Source organism: Urocampus carinirostris, chromosome 3, assembly GCF_059441175.1.
Source record: "Urocampus carinirostris isolate Australia breed hairy pipefish chromosome 3, RoL_Ucar_1.0, whole genome shotgun sequence".
Lineage (NCBI taxonomy): Eukaryota > Metazoa > Chordata > Actinopteri > Syngnathiformes > Syngnathidae > Urocampus > Urocampus carinirostris.
This window is the reverse complement of record NC_142351.1, coordinates 15,165,686-15,190,426: the sequence shown is the minus strand read 5'-3', so window position 1 is coordinate 15,190,426 and position 24,741 is coordinate 15,165,686. Positions and strand designations below refer to the sequence as shown.

The 24,741-nt window shown below is 38.6% G+C and overlaps 1 protein-coding gene and 1 pseudogene across 1 annotated transcript; one reads left to right on the top strand and one right to left on the bottom strand.

Moving 5' to 3' along the window:
- Window positions 1–1,150: 1,150 nt before the first annotated feature.
- cdh26.1 (cadherin 26, tandem duplicate 1) lies at window positions 1,151–21,840 on the top strand. Its single transcript, XM_088329799.1, has 18 exons — window positions 1,151–1,208; window positions 6,450–6,509; window positions 6,586–6,678; window positions 6,771–6,929; window positions 7,000–7,147; window positions 7,235–7,404; window positions 7,498–7,626; window positions 9,044–9,229; window positions 9,309–9,574; window positions 13,068–13,210; window positions 13,295–13,516; window positions 13,618–13,839; window positions 15,615–15,739; window positions 17,274–17,342; window positions 17,581–17,637; window positions 17,752–17,826; window positions 19,175–19,246; window positions 21,014–21,840. Exons 1-18 carry the CDS (start codon window positions 1,182–1,184, stop codon window positions 21,230–21,232), a joined length of 2,442 nt encoding a protein of 813 aa, XP_088185925.1. The 5' UTR covers window positions 1,151–1,181; the 3' UTR covers window positions 21,233–21,840.
- Window positions 8,038–8,169, bottom strand: LOC148368904 (U2 spliceosomal RNA; annotated as a pseudogene).
- Window positions 21,841–24,741: the final 2,901 nt, after the last annotated feature.

The window sequence follows — 24,741 nt, the reverse complement described above, 5'->3', positions numbered from 1 at the left end:
CTGTTTAAAAAAAACTTACCATACTTCTAATGAGCACAATAAGCCGTCCTTATCTATCTGCTTATAGCTGACGTCATCAAAGTCGTTTACCATTAGCCTGGGAAAGAGACTTTGTCATATGGACGTCGTCCCACACTCCCTTATTCAAAGACTTGCCAGCATCACACTCGCAAAGTAAAGTTTGCGCGCGAGAGCTCTGTTTCCTTCTATGTCGGACTGCCCGATTGCATTTAGCTTAAATGTTGTGTCATGTGCCTTTCTTTATGCAATTTGCATGATGAAGATATGTCTACGCTAATTTAATTTGTGCACAAGCTAAAAAGTTGCAGTCTAAATCTTACCTCTTGTACTCGAGCGCCGCTGGCAGCCGTTAGAAAAATTACATAAATTGGCCGCATCACTGAATAAGCCGCAGGGTTGAACGTTTGGGAAAAAAGTAGCGGCTTATAGTCCGGAATTTAAGGTAGTTGTATTTTTGTAGTACGGTATCTCTGTTGTAAAATTTTTGAAGTAGTATTTTTTTATAATAGCATTATTGTAGTAGTATTGTTGTAGCATTTATGTGGTATTTTTTCATTTCAGAAAGGCAAAATAATATACAGTATTAGGTTCCTGTTTATAAGCACGAATTTGATAATTAATTTTGGACTAATTTGTAGTATTTCTGTAGTAGTATTTTTTTTCAGACACAGAACAATAGGGACCAAGGTAGCACCAAAAACATTGTTTTTATTAGTAGTTCCTTATTCACTATTACATATATATATTGTCAGGATATTTTGACTTTGTTTGGCGGGCTGAATGAAAGAGACGCATGTGGCCTGCGGACCGTAGTTTGCCCATCCCTGAACTAGATATATAAAAAAAAGCCTACACCTGCTCACCTGAACTGACATGATCGGGATATGGGCGAGTAGTATTGTCTAAGAATGCAAACACAGCTCAGTTAATAATCACTTCACCACATTAAAATCTTCGCAGCTATGAAAAATACATAGTTAAACATGACTGCAACTTAATACAAACAGACAGATTCCACGATAAACTTTGCGCGTGTAAACAAACACACCTTTGTCGATGCATTCAAGTTAAGCAAGCGGATGCCTGCAGGCATAGTGTGCTTGACGCATCAAGCCTGATAATAAGACAACCGCGCAGGACATCAAGCAGGGAGGATCAAGATGAGGACACTTTCCATGCTTATGCTGGTAGGCACAAATTCCATCTCTCTAGTTTTCTAACGGGTCAATCTTTGATATCGAACTCGGTTTCATTTGTTTTATTCGGACAGATGCTCTTAAAAAGCCACACTATTGAATTAACTTTTTTAGAATTGTATACCCTATCACAGATTTTTTTTCCAAACACAGTATTTTACCTATTTCAAACAAGAAGTAGTAGTACATTTGTGTCATTTATTTTCAGGGTTGGGTAGGGTTACTTTAACTGGATTACTTTCAATTACTTTTGGATTACTCCGATACAAAATATGCTAATAAAAGACAAAATAAACTAAATATGAATAAAATTATGACTCACAACACGTGGTAAGCTTTCTCTCCTGGCTTTGATCACCGGCAAAACTAACATAAAATGTGACAGAAACAAAATGAAAATAAATCCAAACAGCTTGCCAACAACATTTTTGCCGTTCCATGTATTCCGTTACTCCCCAAGCCTTCACAAAATTTAGTAATTTTATTCATATTTAGTTTCTTTTGTCTTTTATTAGCATATTTGGTATTGGAGTAATCCAAAAGTAATTGAAAGTAATCCAGTCAAAGTAACCCTACCCAACCCTGTTTATTTTATTGTTGAAGTTTCTGCTTGTGTTGTTAAAACGATCTAGATTTTTTAATACTTTTACTTCAACGGTAAAAACTAGGAGGATATTGTCAACCTTCACTGGAAAGTTGAGCAAAGTATTTTTTGTCCCCTACCAATTCTTAAGTATGGTATTTAAAATAATGAAAAACAAAAAGCGCATCCAGGGTAAAACAAAAGGGAGTAATATGAAATGAAACACATTTTAGAACAGAACAGAACAGAACAAAATAAAATAAAATAAAATAAGATAAAACAAAATAAAATAAAACAGAATAGTCTTTATTGCAGGGGTGTCAAAGTCAGTTTGGCTCTGGGGCCGGATCCAGAATTTCCGTTTTAAGGCGGTAGTCGGCAGGAAAAATGATGTAAACTCCAAATGTTCAGCTTTGTTTTTCAGTATAAATACCTTCCTCATGATAATCCCGGATGACAAAAAAAATATTTTTCCAACTCAACACATTTATTCACAAACAATGGGGAAAAATATGATAATTATAATTCAAATTATGTGGTCCCTTTAGGTAAATTCATTTTCACCTACTGTTGGGAAGGGGTGATAGAGTGCTGTCGCAGCAGAGTGTGCACCGAATAAATCTATTTAAAGCACCTGGTTTCAACAGGCAGGCTCCAATCCAAGTACTAACCAGGCCCGGCCATGCATAGCTTCCCGAGATTGGGCATTCTTGGGGTAGTTATGGCCTTTAACAATGAATGTTAACTGGTTTATTTTAACAGTTGAGTGAATGCAGTTTTACACCTGAACCAACTCACCACCATACACAAACTTAACAATGCTTTCTCGCAGCCGATCAGAGCAGGCTTGCATTTATTAAAAAAATCCCAACATTTGGTAGAAATAACATGGACACTCTCTTTTTTACTCAGAAATTTGCGGCAGGCCGACTCCTGCCTGCGGAGCCTTATGTTAAACATGCCTGCTTTATTGTCAGTAAGGAACAACTTAGTGAATATTGTTTGCAAAAAACATTAGACATGGACCTCCAGGGTAAACTAAAAATAAAGACCCAAAAAAGAAAAATTAGAATATAGAATGTTATGATATATAGGAAAAACTATTTACAAGGGAGTGCTTGGAGACTGGAGTAGGTTGTAATGACATTTCTTCCACAATTATAGTCAAATCAAGTAAAGTCATGTTCATTTGTATAGCCCTTAATCACAAAGAGTCTCAAAGGGCTGCACAGACCACAGATTATTGCAAACCACAGACTATTATTACTCCATCCCCTGATCTAAAACCTACATGAGGGCAAGGAAAAACTCAAAAACCTAAACATGAGGAGGACCAGGCTGCAATGGATGTTGCAATAACAAATAATACACATAAAATATAGGTTATTCAAATACTATAGAATAGAAGTGAGTTTTAAGCCTAGTTTTAAACAGTTCCACTGAGGTTGCAGATCAAATCTAAGGGGGAAAATCATTCCACAGGACTGGGGCCGAATGGAGAACACTCTTGAACCTACAGATCTCTTCTTGGCTCTTGGGATCATTAGTAGACCAGCATAGTGCAATGAAAAATATTCAATTTTAAAAATAGTGCAATGTAAAGTCGTTCAATATCAGTTGCTGCTATAATATACTGCTGTCAACGGAAAACTGTTAAAAACAAGATATGGATCTGTTCCTTACATTGCAACTGGTCTTTGAGAACAATTTAAAGCAAAAATATCGCTTAACAAAAGGAAGCGCATACATGGTGAGATTGAATCTGTCCACAAATTTTGGTTGGTTGGTTGGGTCCCATAACCACTATGGTAGTAGAGTCACCATTTACATATAAAAATCACAGATTTTAAACTGAATTTATCGTTGACATTACACAACTTTTGAGGCAGACTTGTGTTTTGGGATGAAGTAAGTGATTTCTTTTTTCAGTTAACGCTTGTTGAATATCTATATAAACATGCTTTGGGGCCTCAAACTTGAAAAGCACCATATGTCATTGAAATTGTTAAATCTCGTTTTTAGATTTGTTTCTACTCAACAGCAAATTAAGGTTGTTTAAGGACCATGCATGCACATCATTTAGCAACATTGCATACGTGTTCAATGTTTGCTCACCATTGAGAAGTCGAGGTGAAAAAATCCCCTGAAGATTGAACACAATTCTAAGCCTATATCCGGCCTCATGTGAAAAAGCTGGTAGATGTGGAGCCTGTAACATATTTTGTAAAATAACAAAGCTTTTATAGAAAAAGTAAAAAATGAGAATGGTAATGTGATGGTTTGGAGCTCCTGCAGAGTCTGGACAATTTTGTTTGATAGAAAGAGAAATAAACACACACTCATACAACTATTTTGGTAATTGTTCTCACATCTACTGATGGTTGAAAACAGGTCCTTTTTTACCTAGTCCAAATTCCACGATTGTAACATTAATCAGAAGGTTTAATCTCATTTTATGTTCTTTCATTTTGTTGTCTCTGTCATGAGACCAAAACTAAATGGCAGATTTAGTTAAACTGTAACAAAAATAACATGGCTGCTTTGGTTTAGCCCTTGTTCACCTGTCCATTTCATATTTGGAAAAGGCCTGCATTTGATTCCACGCTTCAACTTTTAGGGTACATAAACTGTTAAAGTCACTGACACCCGTTTTTTCTAAACCTAATAGTTTCTATTATTGTATTTCATGTTTTGATGTTGATATTTTAAGGAAAAGTGCAATAGTTATCAGATAATGTAATTACTCAAGAAGCCTCTGCGTATCAACTTCCGGTTGACAATGTCTGGTCAAACCAACTACAAACCAATTTTCAACAGTGTTTCCCGACAACGGAGATACTCATTTTCTCAGGGGAATCCATAACATCAAGGTTTTGCACAACATTGGAAAGCCATTGTGCTACTCAAAAATCTATTACCGTAAATTCCGGACTATAAGCCGCTACTTTTTTCCCAAACGTTCAACCCTGCGGCTTATTCAGTGATGCGGCCAATTTATGCAATTTTTCTAACGGCCGCCAGCGGCGTTCGAGTACAAAGTTAAGATTTAGACCGGTGGAATATATGCGCTGAGGAAAACTGCAACTTCTTAACTTGTGCACGAGTTAAATTAGCGTAGAAATATCCTCACCATGCAAATTGCAAAAAGGAAGGCACATGACGCATGAGGAAACAGAGCTACTGCACGTAAACTTTACTTTGCGAGCGTGTTGCTAGCATGTTTTTGATCAAGAGAGCGTGGAACGACGTCTATATGGCATAGTCTCTTTCCCATATTGGGTGAGACGACTTTGATGATGTCAGTTAAAAGGAGGAAGATGAGGACTGTTTACAGGGATTACTACAAGTGCGGAATGTTTTTTTAACAGAACCGTTTACTGTGTTGCGAGCGTGTTGCCAATAGCGTTTTGCTACCCTTCACAGGCACGGTTTGGGAGGAAAGTTATAATATTATTATTAAAGCTTTGAAAACTCTCTCGGTGTACCGTCTTTCTTTGTAAATCTGTGTAACCGATGTAGAATATGTATTTGCACCTGTATATTTTTGTAATGTATTTATTTGAGACACTTATTCTGATATGTTTTGCGAATTAAAAAAGAGGGGCGGAGCAAACGCGGGCTGACGGGAAGTGGGGTAAAGGTGAGTGAGACCTGTTGTCGCGGCGGACAATAGTGGATATATATTTGTCCCCACCCTTACATTCCGAAATATAGACTTTTTTTCCTTGGATTAGTTTCAACGGGTACCCGGACTATGCAGGTCTGCATCAAACGTTAAGTACCGGTATCATTATCCGTTCACTTTGCCGGCTGTGGGTTTTAAACCGTGTACTTTATATTCAGTTACAATAGAGGGACTCAAAGTCGGGTTTGGGTTAAATTTGTGATTGTGTTCCATGATTTGATGTGGGCGCATGCGGCTTATATACAGGTGCGTCTTGTGCAAGTACAAAAGCGGTTATCCTCTTAAAATGTGGTGGGTGCGGCTTATAATCAGGTGCGCTCTATAGTCCGGAATTTACGGTATTTATGGAATGAATGAGTTGACCATAAAAAAAAAAATCCCTTATAACATCAATTTTAAAAGTCCTATACTGTACATATTGTGGATATATATTCTAAAACGGATTAATATATTAATTTTTTCGTTTAGTATCATTTGCTATACGAGTCACTAGTGATATCATTATACGTATTTTTCAGAGATTTACTTTGGGTATCACGTGGTGATTGAGTCATTAACGACACCGGTATAAGTTTGAAATGTCATTTCCTTGTTTTTTTAACTTTCCTTTCTGGGGTTAAAGTTCTCTTCTTGTTTTGGTATTGACTATGTCTTCCGAGTGAGGTAAAAAAATGACAGGGTTGGGCACTTTAAAGCCTCGGCTCTCGCCTACTCCATTTAGTCATATGTTTATGTATTCCATTATCGTACTGTTCAGCTGCTTCTTTGTATGTTTTGTGCAAATATTTTGTTGCTCCTTTTGTTAATTAGTGGATAATGCCATTTTCTTGTGCTCTAGCCAAAAAAAACCTTTATTCATAAATTTCATTCAAACTTCGCATAGAACATTTTGGTGTGAATTGGGTAGGAGTTACTTCCATGTTAAGCGGAAGTCAATGACATCTGTGTTTTCTTGCTTTGGTAGGCCGCTTTAGTTTCTTCAGCAGCTTCACAGGAGGGACATGGTATCCAGCTCACCAAGCAGGTCATTTTCAAGTTTTTTTATTCAAGTATGTGTACCGATAACTGTTTGGTGTTCATCTTACGAGTCTGTTCATCAGGATATTTTGGTACGTTCAAAAAGAAGGTGGGTTTTAACGACGATAGAAATAGTGGAGGAGGACCCAGGACCTTACCCAAAACAGGTGTCTCAGGTAAAGATGCAATTTTTGAATAGAAAAACAATTTGAGCATTGTCAAAACCAACAACCACTCAGACCTACATTTCTCTTCCATTTTTAATTAGATATTTAACGACAAGACATATCAATACAGAAACCACAAATACGTCATAAGAGGAATGGGTGTGGATGTTGAGCCACTGGGTATCTTCACTCTTGATGAAAAAAGCGGAATAATCTATGCCCACAGAGCCATCGACCGAGAGAAGCAAAGCTTTTTCCACGTAAACGCAAACCGCACCCTAAGTTTACTCAATGTTACCATTCACAACCACATTATATTCTCCTATGCAGATCAAATTTGACATTTACGACAAACAAACTGGGAGAGAAATTGACAGAGAATTAGCTTTTGACGTCGCCATAAAAGACATCAATGACAATGCACCAAAATTTGTTCTTCCGCATATGAGCGCTGACATCAGGGAGGACACTGCAGAAGGTGAGTTTCTGTCTGATTTGCTTCCTCAGATTACAATCATCATATTCTAGTTATCTACTATTTGTATCTTCCGTGTACTCTGCCAAGGTTATTTGCCAATCAGGATAGAGGTTCTTGACCCCGATGAGGAGGGCTCTCCAAACTCGACAGTTACCCTGAGTGTGTTATCACAGTCCCCGCAAGTCCCTAAAATTAACGTAGACCAGATTGATCCTCGAGTGGCTCAACTCAAATTTCAAGGCTGTTTTGACTATGATGTAAGAGTCACTGGATTTTCTCCCCTCGAGACTGAATTTGTAAACATTTTCAGTACTTTTTCCACATTGTAATGTCTTGTTCACTAATTTCAGAAATCCCCAAAATATGAGATCGTTCTTCAAGCAAAGGATAATGGAACACCCTCTCTATCATCCACTGCTGTTGTTGTTCTCAATATTATTGACAGCAACAATCATCCACCAACTTTCAAAGCAAGAAAGGCAAGGCTTTTTGCTAACATCACTGATCAATATACCGTAAATTCCGGACTATAGAGCGCACCTGATTATAAGCCGCATCCACCACATTTTAGGAGGATAACTGCCTTTGTACTTACACAAGCCGCACCTGTATACAAGCCGCATGCGGCCATATTAAAACATGTAACATAATCACGGAGTTAACCCAAACCTGACTTTGAGTCCCGCAATTGTTACTGGGGGGGAGGGATTTTTAAGGGTTATTGTTCTATCTTGGGGTTTTTAAGGGTTATTGTTCTATCTTCGTTATTCATTATCCATTATCCGTTATCGGTCAGTTCATAATACGCTACAAAGCCAAGGAGCCGGGACTCTTACTCTCAGCCAAAAGGCCAAGCTAAGGTCCTAGCCCTAAAGCCTTGCTGCGATCATTGCGAATGCACCGTTCCCGGAGGTACTGCAATACCGGGCCGATGCGTGGAGTGGACAGAGCAAGCTCTTATTCCATCTCCAGATTGCAATAATCAAAGCATAAAGTACTCAGTTCAACAACCAAGTTGTTTACAACATGTTGAATTAATGAGTCCAGTAATTATCTTACTGAATATGAAGTAAACAGTCCAAAAACAACAGCCAGCTAGTTGAATGCAAAATGATACTGGTAGTTAACATGTGACGGAGACCTGCAGAGTCCGGGTCCCATTGAAAACAATCCAAGGGGGAAAAAAATGTATATTTCCAAAGGTAAGGGTGGGAAAAATATATATCCACTATTTTCCGCTGCGTCCACAAACAGGTCTCACCTTTACTCCACTTCCCATCAGCCTCCGTTGTATTTGCCCCTTCTTTTTGATTCGCCCGTGGAAAACATATCAGAATAAGTCTCTAAAATAAATACATTACAAAAATATACAGTTGCAAATACATATTATCCATGGTTACACATATTTACAAAGATAGATGGTACACCGAGAGAGTTTTCAAAGCTTTAATAATAATATTATAACTTTCATCCCAAACCGTGTCTGTGAAGGGTAGCAAAACGCTACTAGCAACACGCTCGCACCACAAGGAAACGGGTCTGTTAAAAAAAATACGGTACTTGTAAAAATCATGGTAAACCGTGCTCATCTTCCTCCTTATTACCGTCGTCATTGAAGTCGTCTTCCCCAGTATGGGAAAGAGACTGTCATATAGACGTCGTCCTACGCTCCTTTATTCAAAAACACGCCAGCTACACACTCGCATATATTCCACCGGTCTGAATCTTACCTTTAGTACTCGAGCGCCGCTGGCGGCTGTTAGAAAAAATACATAAATTGGCTTCATCACTGAATAAGCCGCAGGGTTGAACATTTGGGAAAAAAGTAGCGGCTTATAGTCCGGAATTTACGGTACTTCAAATGATGCTAAATGCAAACATGTTATTCCTGGACAGTACCACGGTGAAATTCCAGAAATGGTGACAAGGGAAAATGTTTTAAGACTTGCCGTTGATGACAAAGACACTCCACAAACCCCTGGCTGGCGGGCCAAATATTTCATTCTCGAAGGAAATGAGGATAATAATTACAGAATTGAGACTGACCCTAACACTAATGAGGGAGTTCTTAGTGTCATAAAGGTATCCCCTCACCCCCAAAAAACATTTGTTCTCATTTAATAGCAGCTGCATCAAAACTGACTGTAACTGTGTTTTCTAGGGGAAAGATTTTGAGAAAACAGCTTTGACAAACCTGCTGATCGGGGTAGAGAATGAGGAGCCCGTATTTGTATGTAAAGATGCAGCACACTTGGGCAAAAGCATCCCTGATACAATCAATGTCACAATGAAAGTAATCGATGTCAACGACCCACCGGAGTTTGAGAAATGTCCAGCGGACATCTATGAGAAGGAAGAAGAGGAGCTAGGAAAGTTGCTGTACACTCCAAAGGTTCATGATCTTGATTCGGACGTATCCCAAATCCGGTTGGTGTTTTCATTCAGCAAGCCTTTCAAAATTCATCACATTTAAAATTTAACCGTCATTAAGGTATAGAGTACAGTTATCCCTCGGTTATCGCGGTTAATAGAGAGCGAGACCACCCGCGAAAACTGAAAATCCGCGAAGCCCCTTCAAAAATGCTTAAAAATACGTATACAGGTATACACTATACCCCCTGCCATTAAACCGAAGTGATCGCTGGCATGATGGCAAGGAGTTATTGGGTGACTCATCCAGAACTCTTCACACTGGAACTGAATGTACCAAAACATAACCCACAAGTGTAGCCATGTCTTACATCATCAATTTACACGGAATAGGACTGCGGCGAAACCACAACGAACCATTCATTATGACTGTATTAATCGCTCTCAATCACATGCAGCCATCGCAGCTTATTTCGCTTGTTAACACTACCGGTTACATATTGAAAATAAAAACAGTGAAAATGTGATATTTGATGAGTGTTTGTGAAGCGTTTTGGGAAACAACAGTTAAAAAAAAAGGTCTTTGTTCATTTTAATGAAAGTGAAAGAGCTACCTTCTGACAATAACAACATACTTTAGCTAGCGGCATCGAACGGCTTACACAAAACCACACACAATTAGCCGTGTTTAGGTAGTACAAACAACCGCTCGCTTTTGGTAAAATAAAGTCAAACTTCAGATGAAATGTGACAGAAGAGAATATACTTACGTCGCCGAGTTCCTCCATGATAAACAGCGCCACATAAGAAGGGGGCGAGGTGGGAGGAGTTGAATAAGGGGAGGGGGGTGAGCGAAGCGGTAACTCACCATGACTAAGCATTGTGTCAGGGCCTCCCCCTCCCCTTCACAATAAGAGTGTCCACACCGTGTCCTCAGTTGACAAAAGCTCGCGCTTGCTCAAGTCAATAAATGCTTTTATTGATAAGGTAAGGTATATGTTTTAAGACCCGCAAAAGTGGAACCGGGAACTAGCGAGGTTCCACTGTAGTCCCTCTTTTTTTGCAGGGGTTACATTAACAAAAGGACTTGCAATAGTCAAAATCCATGAAATAGAAACCTTTATTTGCTTATTTATAAAATACTCTATTATACTGTACATGGAAACAAACAAACAAAACAGTATTTACTATACATCTATCTACCTATCTATCCATCCATCCATCCATCCATCCATCCATCCATCCATCCATCCATCCATCCATCCATCCATCCATCCATCCATCCATCCATCCAGGTCTTATCCCTCGAGAGGGGTGACCGACAGCAAGACAAACACATACACAGAAAAATAAAAGAAAAAAGAAAAAAAATGCACAAAAAATTTGACCATGGCCAACCTAAATGCCCAAATACCCAAACAAGTTAAGCACCTCCACACCCAAGTTGGTCATGCTTTCGACCCTCCAGATGAAACGGGATACAAGAAAGCGGCCCTGTCACCCGGGTCAGGATGACACAACACACTCCTTTGTTCAACAGCAGGGCCCGACAGCTTTCACTGGTTTACCCATGACGTATCATAAAGGTGCCCAGCCCATCCGTTAGAACATGTCGAAACATCCCACTATCCTTTGACAACATCTTTCCACTCATTCCTATCACTAACAAGAGCTCTAGCTTCCATTAGATTTAGACCTCTTTCCTCCAGTGCACTCATAACACCATCCATCCATGTCAATCGTAGCCTTCATTTTGGTCTCCTTCTATTTACTTCTGCTCTGTAGATCCTCCTCAACCCTATTTAATGGCTCAAGAATTTCTTTAGCAGATAAAAGACCTTTTTTTATTTCGTTTTTAAACTTCTGTAGTGTAAAATTTAAATGTAAACAAATCGTATTGCTATATATTGCACTCTGTATTCTTAAAAAAGAAAAAAAAATCTTCGTGCGTATGTAATGTAGGTTCGTCAAGCTGTTTTACATATGTGCACAACTTAGACCGCAACCTTATTAATGCACATGCAGAAACAGGGAAAGTAGCGAAACCGCAAGAAGTAAACCACGATACAGCGAGGGGTTACTGCAATTTAAATGATTTTAAGTACTGTTAAGAGGGGAAAAACACACTCATTGTGTCCCCCTGTAAGGTAGTTTTTTTAAAAGCTCATTACAGTAATCTCTCGTTTTTCTCTGGGGTTGCTTTGCAAAATGGACCTGCAATCAAAACTTGTGAAAACATGTATTTATTTATTACATGTGATTTCCAGCGTTTTTGTGTCTTATTCCCCTACCGTACACTAATAATTAAAATTGGCAAAATGATGCGCAATATTTTTATTTGAGTTTCTTTATAGTTTTTTCCAATGCAGCCGTAAATATGTGTTATCAAACAAAATACAGTATTAAACATAATTGCACATCATTTTGCTGATTTGGTTTTAATGTTTTATTTAACATTAAAACCAAAGAACAAACCCTACTTGCAGCTTCAAGCATTTGTGCTTTCATATTATAATTTTAAGAATAATCTTGCAGCTATACCGTATTACACAATATAGTTTTGAAAATATTTCCAGGACAATATCCTTGACAATCGCCATCATGTTGACATTAGGGGAAGAACAAAAATGTTTCAAAAAATCCTTTTACCTTCCTTTACCATTTGGAGAAGTCCAAGTTTGTAGGTTATCACCCAAAAAGCATCTTCCTATGCCTTTTGTGCTTTTGTGGGTCCTGAGCGTTTTGTTGAAATGGTGGCTTGGAGAAACTCGAAATTGAAAAATATTTTGAGCGTATGGAATGTAGGTTCGTCAAGCTGTTGCTGTACAAATTGTACTGTAACGTTAAAAGGAACTGCAACATTAAAGGGTGGGGGCAACTGTTTAGCAATCAAAATTGTTGGAATTTCTTGTTAAATCAACACAAACTTCAATTAATCATCTGACTCCAATTTGTGACCTTTCCCAATCACCACTCTTCCAAACAATTTGTGCACTCTTTTCTGCATAGTAGGTTCTCCAGAAGTCTGAATTTTCACTCACGAGTGGATTTATTTCTAACACACAAATCAATACAGCTCTGCACGCTTCTCCTTCCAAAAGCCGACTCTTCTCCTTCTTCTGAGTTACTCAGCAAAGAATCTCCTCCGCCACTTGGCTTGATTCCATTGGTCTCTTGTCCCGGAAGAATGGCGCATCGACTCCGCCTGGTCGCGGCGCAGCCCGCTCCCATTGGTGTCCAGTTCCCGGAAGAATGGCGCGTCAACCTCCTCCGCCTCGGCCCCCAGGCAGCTGGTCACCTCCCACTGCCTGAGAGGTGCCCCACGTCAAAATCTACTCCAGAAAACCTTTGCACAAAACACAGAAAGTCCAACAGACACAACCAAATTCAAACTTCCATATTCCTTTAGAATGCAGAACACAATGCACAATGGAAATCCGTGAAACAGGGAACGCACGAAAAGTAAACCGCTATGCAGCGAGAGATTACTGTACTGAAATATGATTCCATACCATAGCATGCTCGCAATCACCAAGGTGCACTTTTGTAGGTTTGTCTTGTTAGATGACCCTGCTGATTGGGTGACGATTAACAAAGAAACAGGACAAATCACAACCACAAAGAAGATGGATAGAGAGTCACCCTTTGTTCATGGTGACATATACAAAATAATGATAGCTGCAATAGATGACGGTATGAAAGAAATACACACTATTGTTTATTGTTTTGGTAACAACAGAAGAAAAAACCATGTATTTTTTTGTGGTGCTAACCAAGGGAAGCCTCCAGCCACAAGTACGTGTGGCATCTTGATTCACCTTCTGGATATCAATGACAACAAGCCGAAGCTGAATCATAAAACTGTCACAATGTGTGGAAACAAGGTCATGCTTGCTGTAAAGGATCAAGACTTGCATCCCTACAGCGGACCCTTTACTGTATCAATAAAGAACGACAATCCAACCCAATCCCAGCGATGGAAAGTGGACCCTTCCACAGGTAAACCTATCAAAAGTTTATTTTTCTTCCCTTTTTTTAATTGAATCTGGCATCTTGTCACTTGACCAAACAACTTATACTCTGCTTGACATCTGCATCAGGTGAGGAGGTTGGGTTAGTTAGCCTGAAGACCCTTGCTTATGGCAATTACACAGTCCCCCTCTTGATTAGAGACCAACAGGGCATAACTGGAGAGGATACAGTTGTCGTAACTGTTTGTGACTGTGAAGCAGGAGACGTGTGCCGCCGTCGACTGCCACTCTCGGCAAGTCTGGGGCCAGCTGGCATTGGACTGATCATTGCAGCGCTGCTCTTATTTTTGTGTGAGTATTTACAAATTCTTAATGTAACGACCCTCAATCATGCGCGACACAAGGTTTCACAGTCACTCGGTTTATTTCCTGAATTCAGTAAACAAAACAATACAAAAATCAGGGCATCTGTTCACGACTGCAATAATCTTCAGCGCGATGCAAATTAGCTGAGGCTACGGCCAGCAGACAACATGCGAGCACATTAATAGTGAAACTTTAATAATAACAATGAACATAACTTTCCCACGTACCTGCATTCAGTAAACAAAACAATACAAAAGTCATGGCATCTGTTCAAGACTGCAATAATCTAAAACATTAAAAATACAAAAACGGGTCATCACTCAACAGGCCGCACCTCGTGGCGTGTTTGCATCAAAACATGTTGCATCATCGTTTCAAGCTGCATTACTTTACTTTTAATTTAGTGCTTTTTTTAATATACATCATTTAGCACAACTTATATATCTTTATATACAAAAAAAATGTGGAAGCAGATCCTATATCTAGCAAAATATGCATTTTTTTATCCAACAGGTATTGGGCACATCTTACCTTCAGCGCAATGCAAATTAGTTGAAGGTACAGCAAGCGCTGAAGCCCATAAAGTGCCAAACGAAAAAGACAGTCGCAGACGCCCATGACTTAACAATTGAATGAGGTACCGGAATATTAACAGTAATACAACAAAAACACAGATTTTGAGAGAATTCAAAAAACCATTCAAAACAATCAAATTTCAACTCTGTTACACCAAGGTACATGGTGCTTAAAAGTATAAAAACTATGAGAAAAATTGTGAGTCCTTCAGTCCTGGAAGTCCAAAACAATTCACTGTTCAACTTAAAACACACTTGTATTTTATAGCATACGAATAAACTATATTTTATGTTGACAATATGTGTGTATTATTTGCCCTCATGTAGGTTTTAGATCAGGGGATGGTGTCATGATAGTCCGTGGTTTGCAATAATCTGGTCTGTGCAGCCCTTTCAGACTCTTTGTGATTAAGAGCTATACAAATAAACATGACTTGACTTTTGATAAATTTGGTTTTGAATAACTCATAAAAATTAGGGGTAAAATAAAACAGAGATTTGAGAGTCAGGTCTTCTTGTTGACCGCTCACCAAACAAACATTCTATTATAATAAACTCAATATGCTCACTGAATTCCTGATTTTTTATAACAAACACTTTACAAACATCTAGTGTATTTTTTCTATTTTGTAGGAGACATGAAAATGGTTTTGAATTTGCATTACGAGTTCAGGAAATGATTGCATTTGCAAGAGGCACCTCCTCAAATCTACTTCATGAAAAAAATTGAGGACCTAGATGCTGGATGGTATTGAAGAAAATGGTCGAGAAATCGTCTCATACATGTTCAAATAATGCAGGAATCAATGACGTCAGAGGAAGCTCTTTTTTATTGACACAACAATTTCAACAAGAAACTCAGAGAATCTCCAGATATGCGTGGGTCTTTATAGTTTCAACACAGCATGTGTAAACGGTTTACCCCGTCCCTTTCACGTGTACATGCCACGTGAACAGGATTCTGTAATCATCAATTCTTGGAAATGCTTTTGAGTTTGGGTCAGTTTGCCCTTTGCCAGATTCTCTTGGCAGGACAGACGCTTCCCTTAAGGAGGATTGTTTATACTAATTCGTCTGCCAAGACTTCATTGTCTCATCCAGACAAAAGACCAAAAAATCGAAAACTGTAAAGACTGAACTGCCAATGACCATGTTCTAAACTTAGCTTGTCAATTCTCTTTACAGTACTCGCCTTCATCTTTTTTTGCGAGTGTGGAAAACAGTTTAAGCACTTAACGGATGTACAACAAGACGAGGGCCACCAAACATTGATCAAATACAACCAAGAAGGAGGAGGTGCAGAATGCATGGTCTGTTGGTTTTGCTTTATTTAAACACATTGTATGGGAAATGTAATTCAAGGCAATTGTCACGGTTTTTCGGAGTTATCAAGGAGAGACAGACGGTGAGATAAGCATTCACTACAGCTTCTTGATAACATGAGCGGTCCCAAGTCAGTCGTGATTTGCATTAGAAATAATTAATGTCCACATATTGTAAATTCCGGACTATAAGCCGCTATTTTTTTCCCAAACTTTCAACCCTGCGGCTTTTATTCAGTGATGCGGCCAATTTATGTAATTTTTCTAACGGCCGCCAACGGGGCTCTCGTACAAAAGGTAAGATTTAGACTGCAACTTCTTCATTTGTGCACAAATTAATTTAGCGTAGACATATCCTCATCATGCAAATTGCAAAAAGAAAGGCACATGACGCAAATTTCAAGCTAAACGCAATCGAGCAGTCCGATATAGAAGGAAACAGATCTACCGCACGTAAACTTTACTTAGCGAGCGTGATGCTAGCGTGTTTTGGAATAAGGGAGCGTAGAAAGACGTCCATATTACAAAGTCTCTTTCCCATACTGAAGGAAGACGACTTTGATGACGTCAACTTTGAGGAGGAAGATGAGAATGGTCAACCGTGCTTATTACATTTGCGGTATATTTTCTTAACAAAGCTGTTTACTGTGTTGCGGGCGTGTTGCTAGTAGCGTTTTGCTACCCTTCACAGGCACGGTTTGGGATGAAAGTTGTAATACTATTATTATTAAAGCTTTGAAAACTCTCGGTGTACCGTCTTTCTTTATAAATATCTGTAACCATGTATAATATGTATTTGTAACTGTATATTTTTGTAATGTATTTATTTTAGAAACTTATTCTGATATGTTTTGTACGAGCAAATGAGAAAGAAGGGGCGGGGCAAACGCGGGCTGACGGGAAGTGGAGTAAAGGTGAGACGTGTTTGTGGACGCGGCCGACAATAGTGGATATATATTTTTCCCACCCTTACCTTTGGAAATATACACTTTTTTTCCTTGGACTGTATCGGGTATGGGTTAATATCGTGTTTGTATTGCGTTTTTTCAACGTGGGCGCATGCGGCTAATATACAGGTGCGGCTTGTGTATGTACAAAATCGGTTTTCCTCCCGAAATTCGGTGGGTGCGGCTTATAATCAGGTGCGCTCTATAGTCCGGAATTTACGGTATATCTATATTTTTCAGAGAAGCCATATTATCCGTTATGTTTGCTTATAACATTGTCCTGAGGTAATTTGTCCACTAAATGACACCACCAATCCATTAGCTACAAGAAAAATGCCCAGTAGTTATGCAACATGGTCATTTATATGCCACAAGTGATACAACTCAAGTGACTTCCTCTAAACGGCAAACTCATTAAAGATAAAGAAAAAAACCTTGCACCCAAGATCTAGACTTCAGACTTAAACAGTGTGTTCAATCAAAGGTAAAACATCTCAATAGAATATAATCCGTCGACTTGCATTGCAGAGTGTATGTGGCAAAATCAAATGTATATTTTGATGACCCTTCAATAGACTCAGCCAATGCTGCTTCTGGCACATTCAAAGGATTTTACAAACAGAGAGAAGCGGGGATCCACCCAGGTATGTCCTCATCTAAATGTACTCTCTCATTAGGCTGCTGTCATGGCATCTTTCAGTTCTTAAGGCCAGCATAGTCTTGATTATATTCCTCACTAACGCTTGATCTTAGATTCTGTTTTTGTGGTGAATCGTCAAATTGTGCTCACAACAGTTTTTATTCACAAAATATTAAAGCAGAATGCTGGATAAAAACTTACAGGTTGCAATTTTTCCATTGATGATTTCACTTTTCACCCAGATGCATAATATAACTCCAGTTCTTATGAAAAACGTGGATGCATACCACCGAGGGATTGTGAGTATCTAGGCATAAAACATCCTATAAGACAAATTTAGTGGAGCGATCCAATAACATTGGAATTGAACTACTACTAATACACACACAACGTTATTTATATTTTCCCAACAGATTCCTCCTGACATGACTTTGTTGGGTTTGCAAAGTCAAAGAGAGTATTTTTGGCGGGACAGCAGCCATAACTTGGTAAGTTCATGTACATTGCGTATGGATTATTACCTCTTTGAGCATGAACAATCTATTAGGTAAGGTTTTGTATAACACCTTTAATTTTTATCCCCTCTTTGAAAATATTAAAGTGCATAAGTTGAATGAATGGTAAGGATTATTTCGTGCTTTGATTGTTATTGAAATATTTATTTTGGACTCAAGAGTGAGGCACAAGAAACATTAGATATTTTATATCTCTTTCTTAAACTTAAAAACCTGTGCACGTATGAATAAGTAATAGATTAGTGAGGCTGCGGGAGCGTGGGACGACGTCTATATGACACTGTTTCTTTCCGACACTGAGGAAGACTACTTTGATGGCCTCAGTTGTAAGGAGGAAGATGAGGACGGTTTACCATGATTTTTACAAGTACGGTATGTTTTTTTAACAGACCAGTTTACTGTGTTGCGAGCGTGTTGCTAGCGTGTTGCTAGCGTGTTGCTACCATTAACGGGTACCGTTTGGGATGAAAGTTATATTATTATTATTATTAAAGCTTTGAAACCTTTCTCGGTGTACCGTCTTTCTTTGTAAATATGTGTAACCCATGTATAATATGTATTTGCAACTGTATATTTTTGTGATGTATTTGTATTTTTTTGAGACACTTATTCTGATATGTTTTGCGAATTAAAAAAGAGGGGCGGAGCAAACGCGGGCTGACGGGAAGTGGGGTAAAGGTGAGTGAGACCTGTTTGTTGTCGTGGCGGACAATAGTGGATATATATTTTTCCCACCCTTACCTTTGGAAATATAGACTTTTTTTCCTTGGATTACTTTCAACGGGTACCTGGACTCTGCAGGTCTGCATCAAACCTTAAGTACCGGTATCATTTTCCGTTCATTTTGCCGGCTGTGATTTTTGGACTGTGTACTTCAATTAAGGACATTTAGTTTCAACCACGGGAGTTGAAGTCGGGTTTGGATCAATTTTGTGTTTGTGTTACAATTTTTTAATGTGGGCGCATGCGGCTTATATACAGGTGCGGCTTGTGTATGTACAAAATCGGTTTTCCTCATAAAATGTGGTGGGTGCAACTTATAATCAGGTGCGCTCTATAGTCCGGAATTTACGGTAAATAAATAAAAATTACATTATTTATTACATCATTTATAGAAAGGGAACTTACAGCACATTACAGGGATGGTAGAAGTCAATGAATGGCTATTATACTGATTTCCTCTCAGTACTCACACGGTCTACAAACAATAAGAAACATGAAATTACTGAAAGTCTCTTGGGCACACAAGCAGAAAATGTGTTTTTTTCTGTTCTTTAAGGGTTATTCTGTATTCAAACTGTACATCTACTTTCATGTGTAGGGAGGCGCATTGAGACATCAGCAGGCGAGCAGTTTTCTCAGCAATCGTAACATTTCGGATCATCTCAACAGGGTAAGCAGCACATAATGTGTCACATAAACAGACTAAACCAGTGTTTTTCAACCAGCGTGCCGTGAGACCTTGTCTTAAGCGCGGACAGAAATTGCCCAATTTAATCTTGCCAAAAGAAGCTTACCATTGTTCTGTAACTTTGCTTTCTACCGGTAAATAGACCAGTAACTGTAATATAAGTAGGAGGCAGCAGATTAGATTTTTTATTTATTAATTATATGCTCATGAGGTAGTACAGGAATGTATATTAAATAATGTATTTTGTTTGAAGGTACCATTTAAAGTTGCATTGGAAAAAAAGGTCAAATAACTCAAAAACAAAATATTGCACATCATTTAGCAGATTTATATATTATTTTACCGTGGGGAAAATGAAACCCCAAAAAAGGTTAGGATGCAGAATTTCTTGCACATTTTCTTTGTTCCCCAAATAATTTTAGCTAACGTTAAGAATTATTTCCTTGAAAATTTTAAGATGGCACTGGAAAAAAACAATAAAGAGTGAAAATCTTGCACATTGTTTGGTGGTTTTAATAATTTTACTTTAAAAAAAGAAACTGAAGATGTTAAGATGTTGTAAATCATTTTTTGTATTAAGTAGTATTTTTTTTTCTTGAATATTTTGAGATGGAAAAAGTCAAGTCAAGTCATGTTTATTTGTATAGCCATTAATCACAGAGTCTCAAAGGGCTGCACAGCCTATTTCAAAACAGACTATCATCACACCTTCCCCTAATCTAAAACCTACAAAACTCAAAAACCTCAGCGTGAGGAAAACGAAGAAACCTTGAAAAGATTTTAATGCATGATGAGAGAGTATTCAAGAAAAAAAATAAAACTCAAAAATTGGATTTAGTATCACAGAATATTCGGGAAAAACTGTTGGATTTAATATTTAAGACTCTTAAATGTTCAAGAGAAAAATAATGTTCACTGAAATACTACTATTTACCCCTGCTATTATATTAAATGTCAAACGAGTAGTAAATGCAAAATTATGACATTTGATGAAAGGTATGAATAAATACATTCTAATACATAAGCTTGATACTATACTTAGCTTTTATGAGGTGAAGAACACAAGTGCATTGAGTTTGTGTGAAAATTAAAATGCTAATGCTACTTAAGCTAACACCAGAACCACGCTCACGCTGTCACAACCGTCAAAATGATACCATGTTTCTTTTCTAAAAAGATGGGAAAAAAATCAAAATAATTTTTTTAATTAAAATCTCAACTCAGCCACCAAAGTTTGTGTATTTTCTTTTTGTCTCAGTCCAGTTCTGTCACAACCTCCATTCAGAGTAAGATAAATACAAATCTTGCACATTATTTTGCTGTTTTAATCATTTTACAGAAGAAATAATACTAATAACAGTTAGACTGTTATAAACAGTTTTGTTGTTCAATAGATATTGGTTCTATATGATGTATTATATATTTCTAGCAAAGGAAGATACAAGTTTGGTAGAATTTAAAAAAAACAGGTTAAAAATGGACGAAAATCTAAAATTACGGCAACATGATTAACCAAAATGAATGACCACAGATATTAAGAAAACGTTCATACTTGTAATTTATGAAACATTATAATCTTAGCCTTTGAAAAATAAAGTGAAATGAGTGACACGAGTTCATTTTTATACATTTTTCGATGAACGATGTGCCTTGAGATCAAAAAACGTTGAGAAACACTGGGCTAGACAAAAACTGCCACATATACCACAGTGCAAATGACAAAACTATAGTATAACTTGTGTCCCGCAGAGACTTTGTATGGTTGAAGAAAACCCGGACAACCATCCAGAGTACCAACCACATCAGTACGCCTATGAAGGACAAGAAAGCAGATGCCAGTCACTTGATGAACTCTCCCTTAGCCACAGTGGAAATGACTATCTGTTTTTGAATAATTTGGGGCCAAAGTTCAAGCCCTTTGGCAAAATCTGCAACCAGATCATTCAGGAAAAAGGCATACAAATTTAAGTTCACAAAGCGCGATAACAGTGATTGTGGTGTAATGTCACCACAATAGATGTGATGCAATATATTCGGCCAAGCGGGTGTGGAAAACGAAAAAATGATTGTGATTAATTTGGAGGTCTGAGGGGAACCAAAACGCCATGTGTTGGGACATTCTTCCCAATAGCAGATGGTCCTTAAAAGTTGTTGAATTGGTTGACTGAGTGGGGCAACTGTTGCAAGGTTGCAGGCGTTTTATTGCATATTTAATGCACAGTCAGTGTGTCAGTGCTTGGAGGAAGGTGAGGGGGTCTACCACCCACCTACCACTTTTTACTGTATGTGCACTGTGATGTCATTTAGTCATTATTGAGATTTTTTTCTACTCTTCAACCTGGAAATGTATTGTATTTTGCCGTGTGAACAAAATATTTACAAAACTGATTTCACCTAATGATCAGTTTGGTTTATTTGCTTAGGCTCTGCTCTCAAATTTACATTGTTTGGCAAAAAAACCTACACATATTATACAGTTTGTATAGATTAACACTGGATTTGTATGACAACATAGAGAGTGGCTTGGTTTTTGTTCCATTTTGATTTAACTTTATACTCATTTTGTATGAGGGAGTCCGTCGACTTACAAGTACTCTTTCTAAATCAGTGACGTCTGTGTAAGTCAGTGTTCACCATCAAAGCGGTGAAAAAAATAATTAGAGAAAAACGCAAACATACAGTATAGATAGATAGATAGATACTTTATTCATCCCCGAAGGGAAATTCACATTTCCAGCAGCATCCCTGAGCTGAGAACAGTACAATAATAAAGCCAAAAGAATACAATATACAAATACCCAGTGTGACGTGCAAATGCCCACTGTAGCGTGTTATATAGAGTAACTAAATAGTGCTACACAGAATACATATTGCAGTAAGATTCGGTAATATCCAATGTAGGTGGTGTGGTTTAATGTGGGCCTTTACTCTGCCGGGTGGAGTTAAAGAGCCTCATGGCATGAGGAAGAAAAGATCTCTTCAGTCTGTCCGTAGTACAAGACAGTGACAGCAGTCTGTCGCTGAAACTGCTCTTCTGTCTGGAGATAATGCTGTGTAGTGGATGCGATGGATTGTCCATGATTGACCTCAGCTTTTTCAGTGCTCGTCTCTCAGCTACTGTTGTTAGGCTGTCCAGCTCTTTGCCCACAACAGAGCTCGCTTTCCTAGCCAGTTTATTGAGACGAGAGGCATCCTTCTTCTTGACGCTGCCTCCCCAACACGCTGCCGCATAGAAGAGGGCGCTTGCCACTACTGTCTCATAGAATATTTTCAGGAGCTTTTTGCAGATGTTGAAGGAGGCCAGCCTTCTGAGGAAGTAAAGTCGGCTTTGCCCTTCCTGTGTATTCTTACATAAGAATGACTTTTTTTAATATCACACATCTAGATCAGGGGTCACCAACCTTTGTAAAGCTGAGAGTTACTTTGTGTTACCAATTAGCATGAAGAGCTACCCTGTCATGACTGCTCCTTTGGCGCCAACTGCCTTGGACTCTGATTGGCTCCCTGTCCCTATTTAAACCCACTCCTATCTGTCCCCTTTTGTCAGTCCGTCTGCTAACCTCAGTTTACACAAGCCTTTTTTTGACCCTGACTCACACATGTTTTTGCTCCTGTCTGTACCCCGGCTTCGACCCGTTTTTGATTCTGACCACGTCTACTCTCCCGTCCCGGTTTTCGACTTTTTTTGTCCCCGACCACGTCTACTCTCTTTTCCTGGCTTACGACCTGTTTCCGACCCTGACCACGTTTTGCTCTCCTCTCCCGGCTACTGACCCAATTTTCCGTTCCCGACACCGCTCGCCGCGGAAGATCCACTTCCGCGTTCAGAGCGACCTGCTCCCCGCGTCCAGCAACCACCGGATCCTGGGTGCAACGTTTTCTCTTTCCTCCAATAAAACTTGTGAGAAACGCAACTCAAGTGGGTCCTGTCTCCGTTCTGGTCTTGACATACCCGTTTGATATGCATTTCCAAAAGTGTGTTTTCACAGTGTGGATTTTTATGTTATTGCCCGGTTGTAACTATTAGAAGTTGAGCTCAAAAAGGCTCACTCCAACGACTCAAACATCATGCAAGTTAGAACTCAAATTTCCTTGAAAATCACAATGACCCATCACTAGTGAGCTATTTTCAGAACCTGTATGCAGACTATTCAGGTGATATTAGGGGGCTACCTGATGCCTGCAGGCACCATGTCAGACTCCTGATCTAGATATTTGGAATTAGATTTATTGAATTGAGAAGCAGCTTCAATAGGCTGACACGTTTGGCCACCATTTTCCAATTGAGAATGCCAATATAATTTTATAAACATATCTTGTGCCACAGTGCTTCTAGCACTGGTCTACCTAGTATTTACGTTCCATGTCATGGTCCTGCATCTTATCGTTATAGGACACTATGTTGCGTCAGTATTCTGCCTTGCAATATCAAAATAAAATGATGAAACTATGTCAAACATATGCATTGAATCCCATGATAGCTTTAATTGAATTATTAAACATGATTGAATTGATTGACGTGGCACTGGGTTTGAATGTGGGGTGGGGCATTTTCTCACATTTTTAAAACAAAGGAACATTCTAGGTTGCCTTGACAACCCAGTGAAATTTAAGCAAACTTTGTTTTTCTATTCAAATGGTGCCAGCTAAGATCCCAACTTCTGTCTTTGTATTATTATCATCTTTGTTTTGTTTTAGTGTTCTGTTCAAGTTTCTTCTGTAGATGATTAGTAAAAGAAAACCATATATCGCTCCAGCTCAAACGAATGCCAGTTAGTCACCTTCAAGCGGCTCGGGCTAGTGCTTGTTCTGTCTTTCATTGTCGCTTGTGAGAAGTCAAAATTACTTTCATGTTCTGTCACTTGCTGTAATGCTTATTTGTTTATTTGAAAGGGCTTTGGAAGTACGCTTGGGAATTTTGTGAAGTGGTATGTCATGTTTCTTCTTCTTCAAGATTAACTGCGAATGGCACTATCATTTTGGTGCATTACCGCCCCCTATAATCATAGATTTTTGTCTCCGATCCACTCCTCAAATTCGATTAAATCGATTAAAAAGGCCCTATATTCTCAAAAATAGCAAAGCAATCCTCTGTGAAGGCCTACTTCTTGGAGTCAAGCACACCTGTTAGTTACTTTCCCTTTATTCCTTCTTCTATCAGCCCCTTCTTCATCCCCTCCCTCTGCATGTCGGACTTTCTCCAGTCAGTTATAACATGCTCCACTGACTTTTCCTCCAGACACTGCTCACACTATCCAGTGTTATGCTTTCATATCAGTTTTAATGTTCTTTCAAGGCACCATGTCCAAACCTTAATCTTATCGATAGTTTACACTCCTCTTTCGCCAAACCTTGCTCTCCTAACATTTCATTGAATTTCATTCAAATGTTGCCTTCTCCTCTCTTTGTCCAACATGCTCTGCCATTTCTGTTGAATTATCCCCTTAATTATACATCTAGGTTCTGCTCCACTAATG

What these genes read in the sequence shown, in the direction of transcription:
- cdh26.1 (XM_088329799.1), top strand. Translation starts at nt 1,182, where the DNA reads ATGAGGACACTTTCCATGCTTATGCTG. An exon ending in TCGGACGTATCCCAAATCCG is followed by an intron (nt 9,575 to 13,067) that starts GTTGGTGTTTTC and finishes GCACTTTTGTAG; the next exon opens with GTTTGTCTTGTTAGATGACC. An exon ending in AGCGCTGCTCTTATTTTTGT is followed by an intron (nt 13,840 to 15,614) that starts GTGAGTATTTAC and finishes TTCTCTTTACAG; the next exon opens with TACTCGCCTTCATCTTTTTT.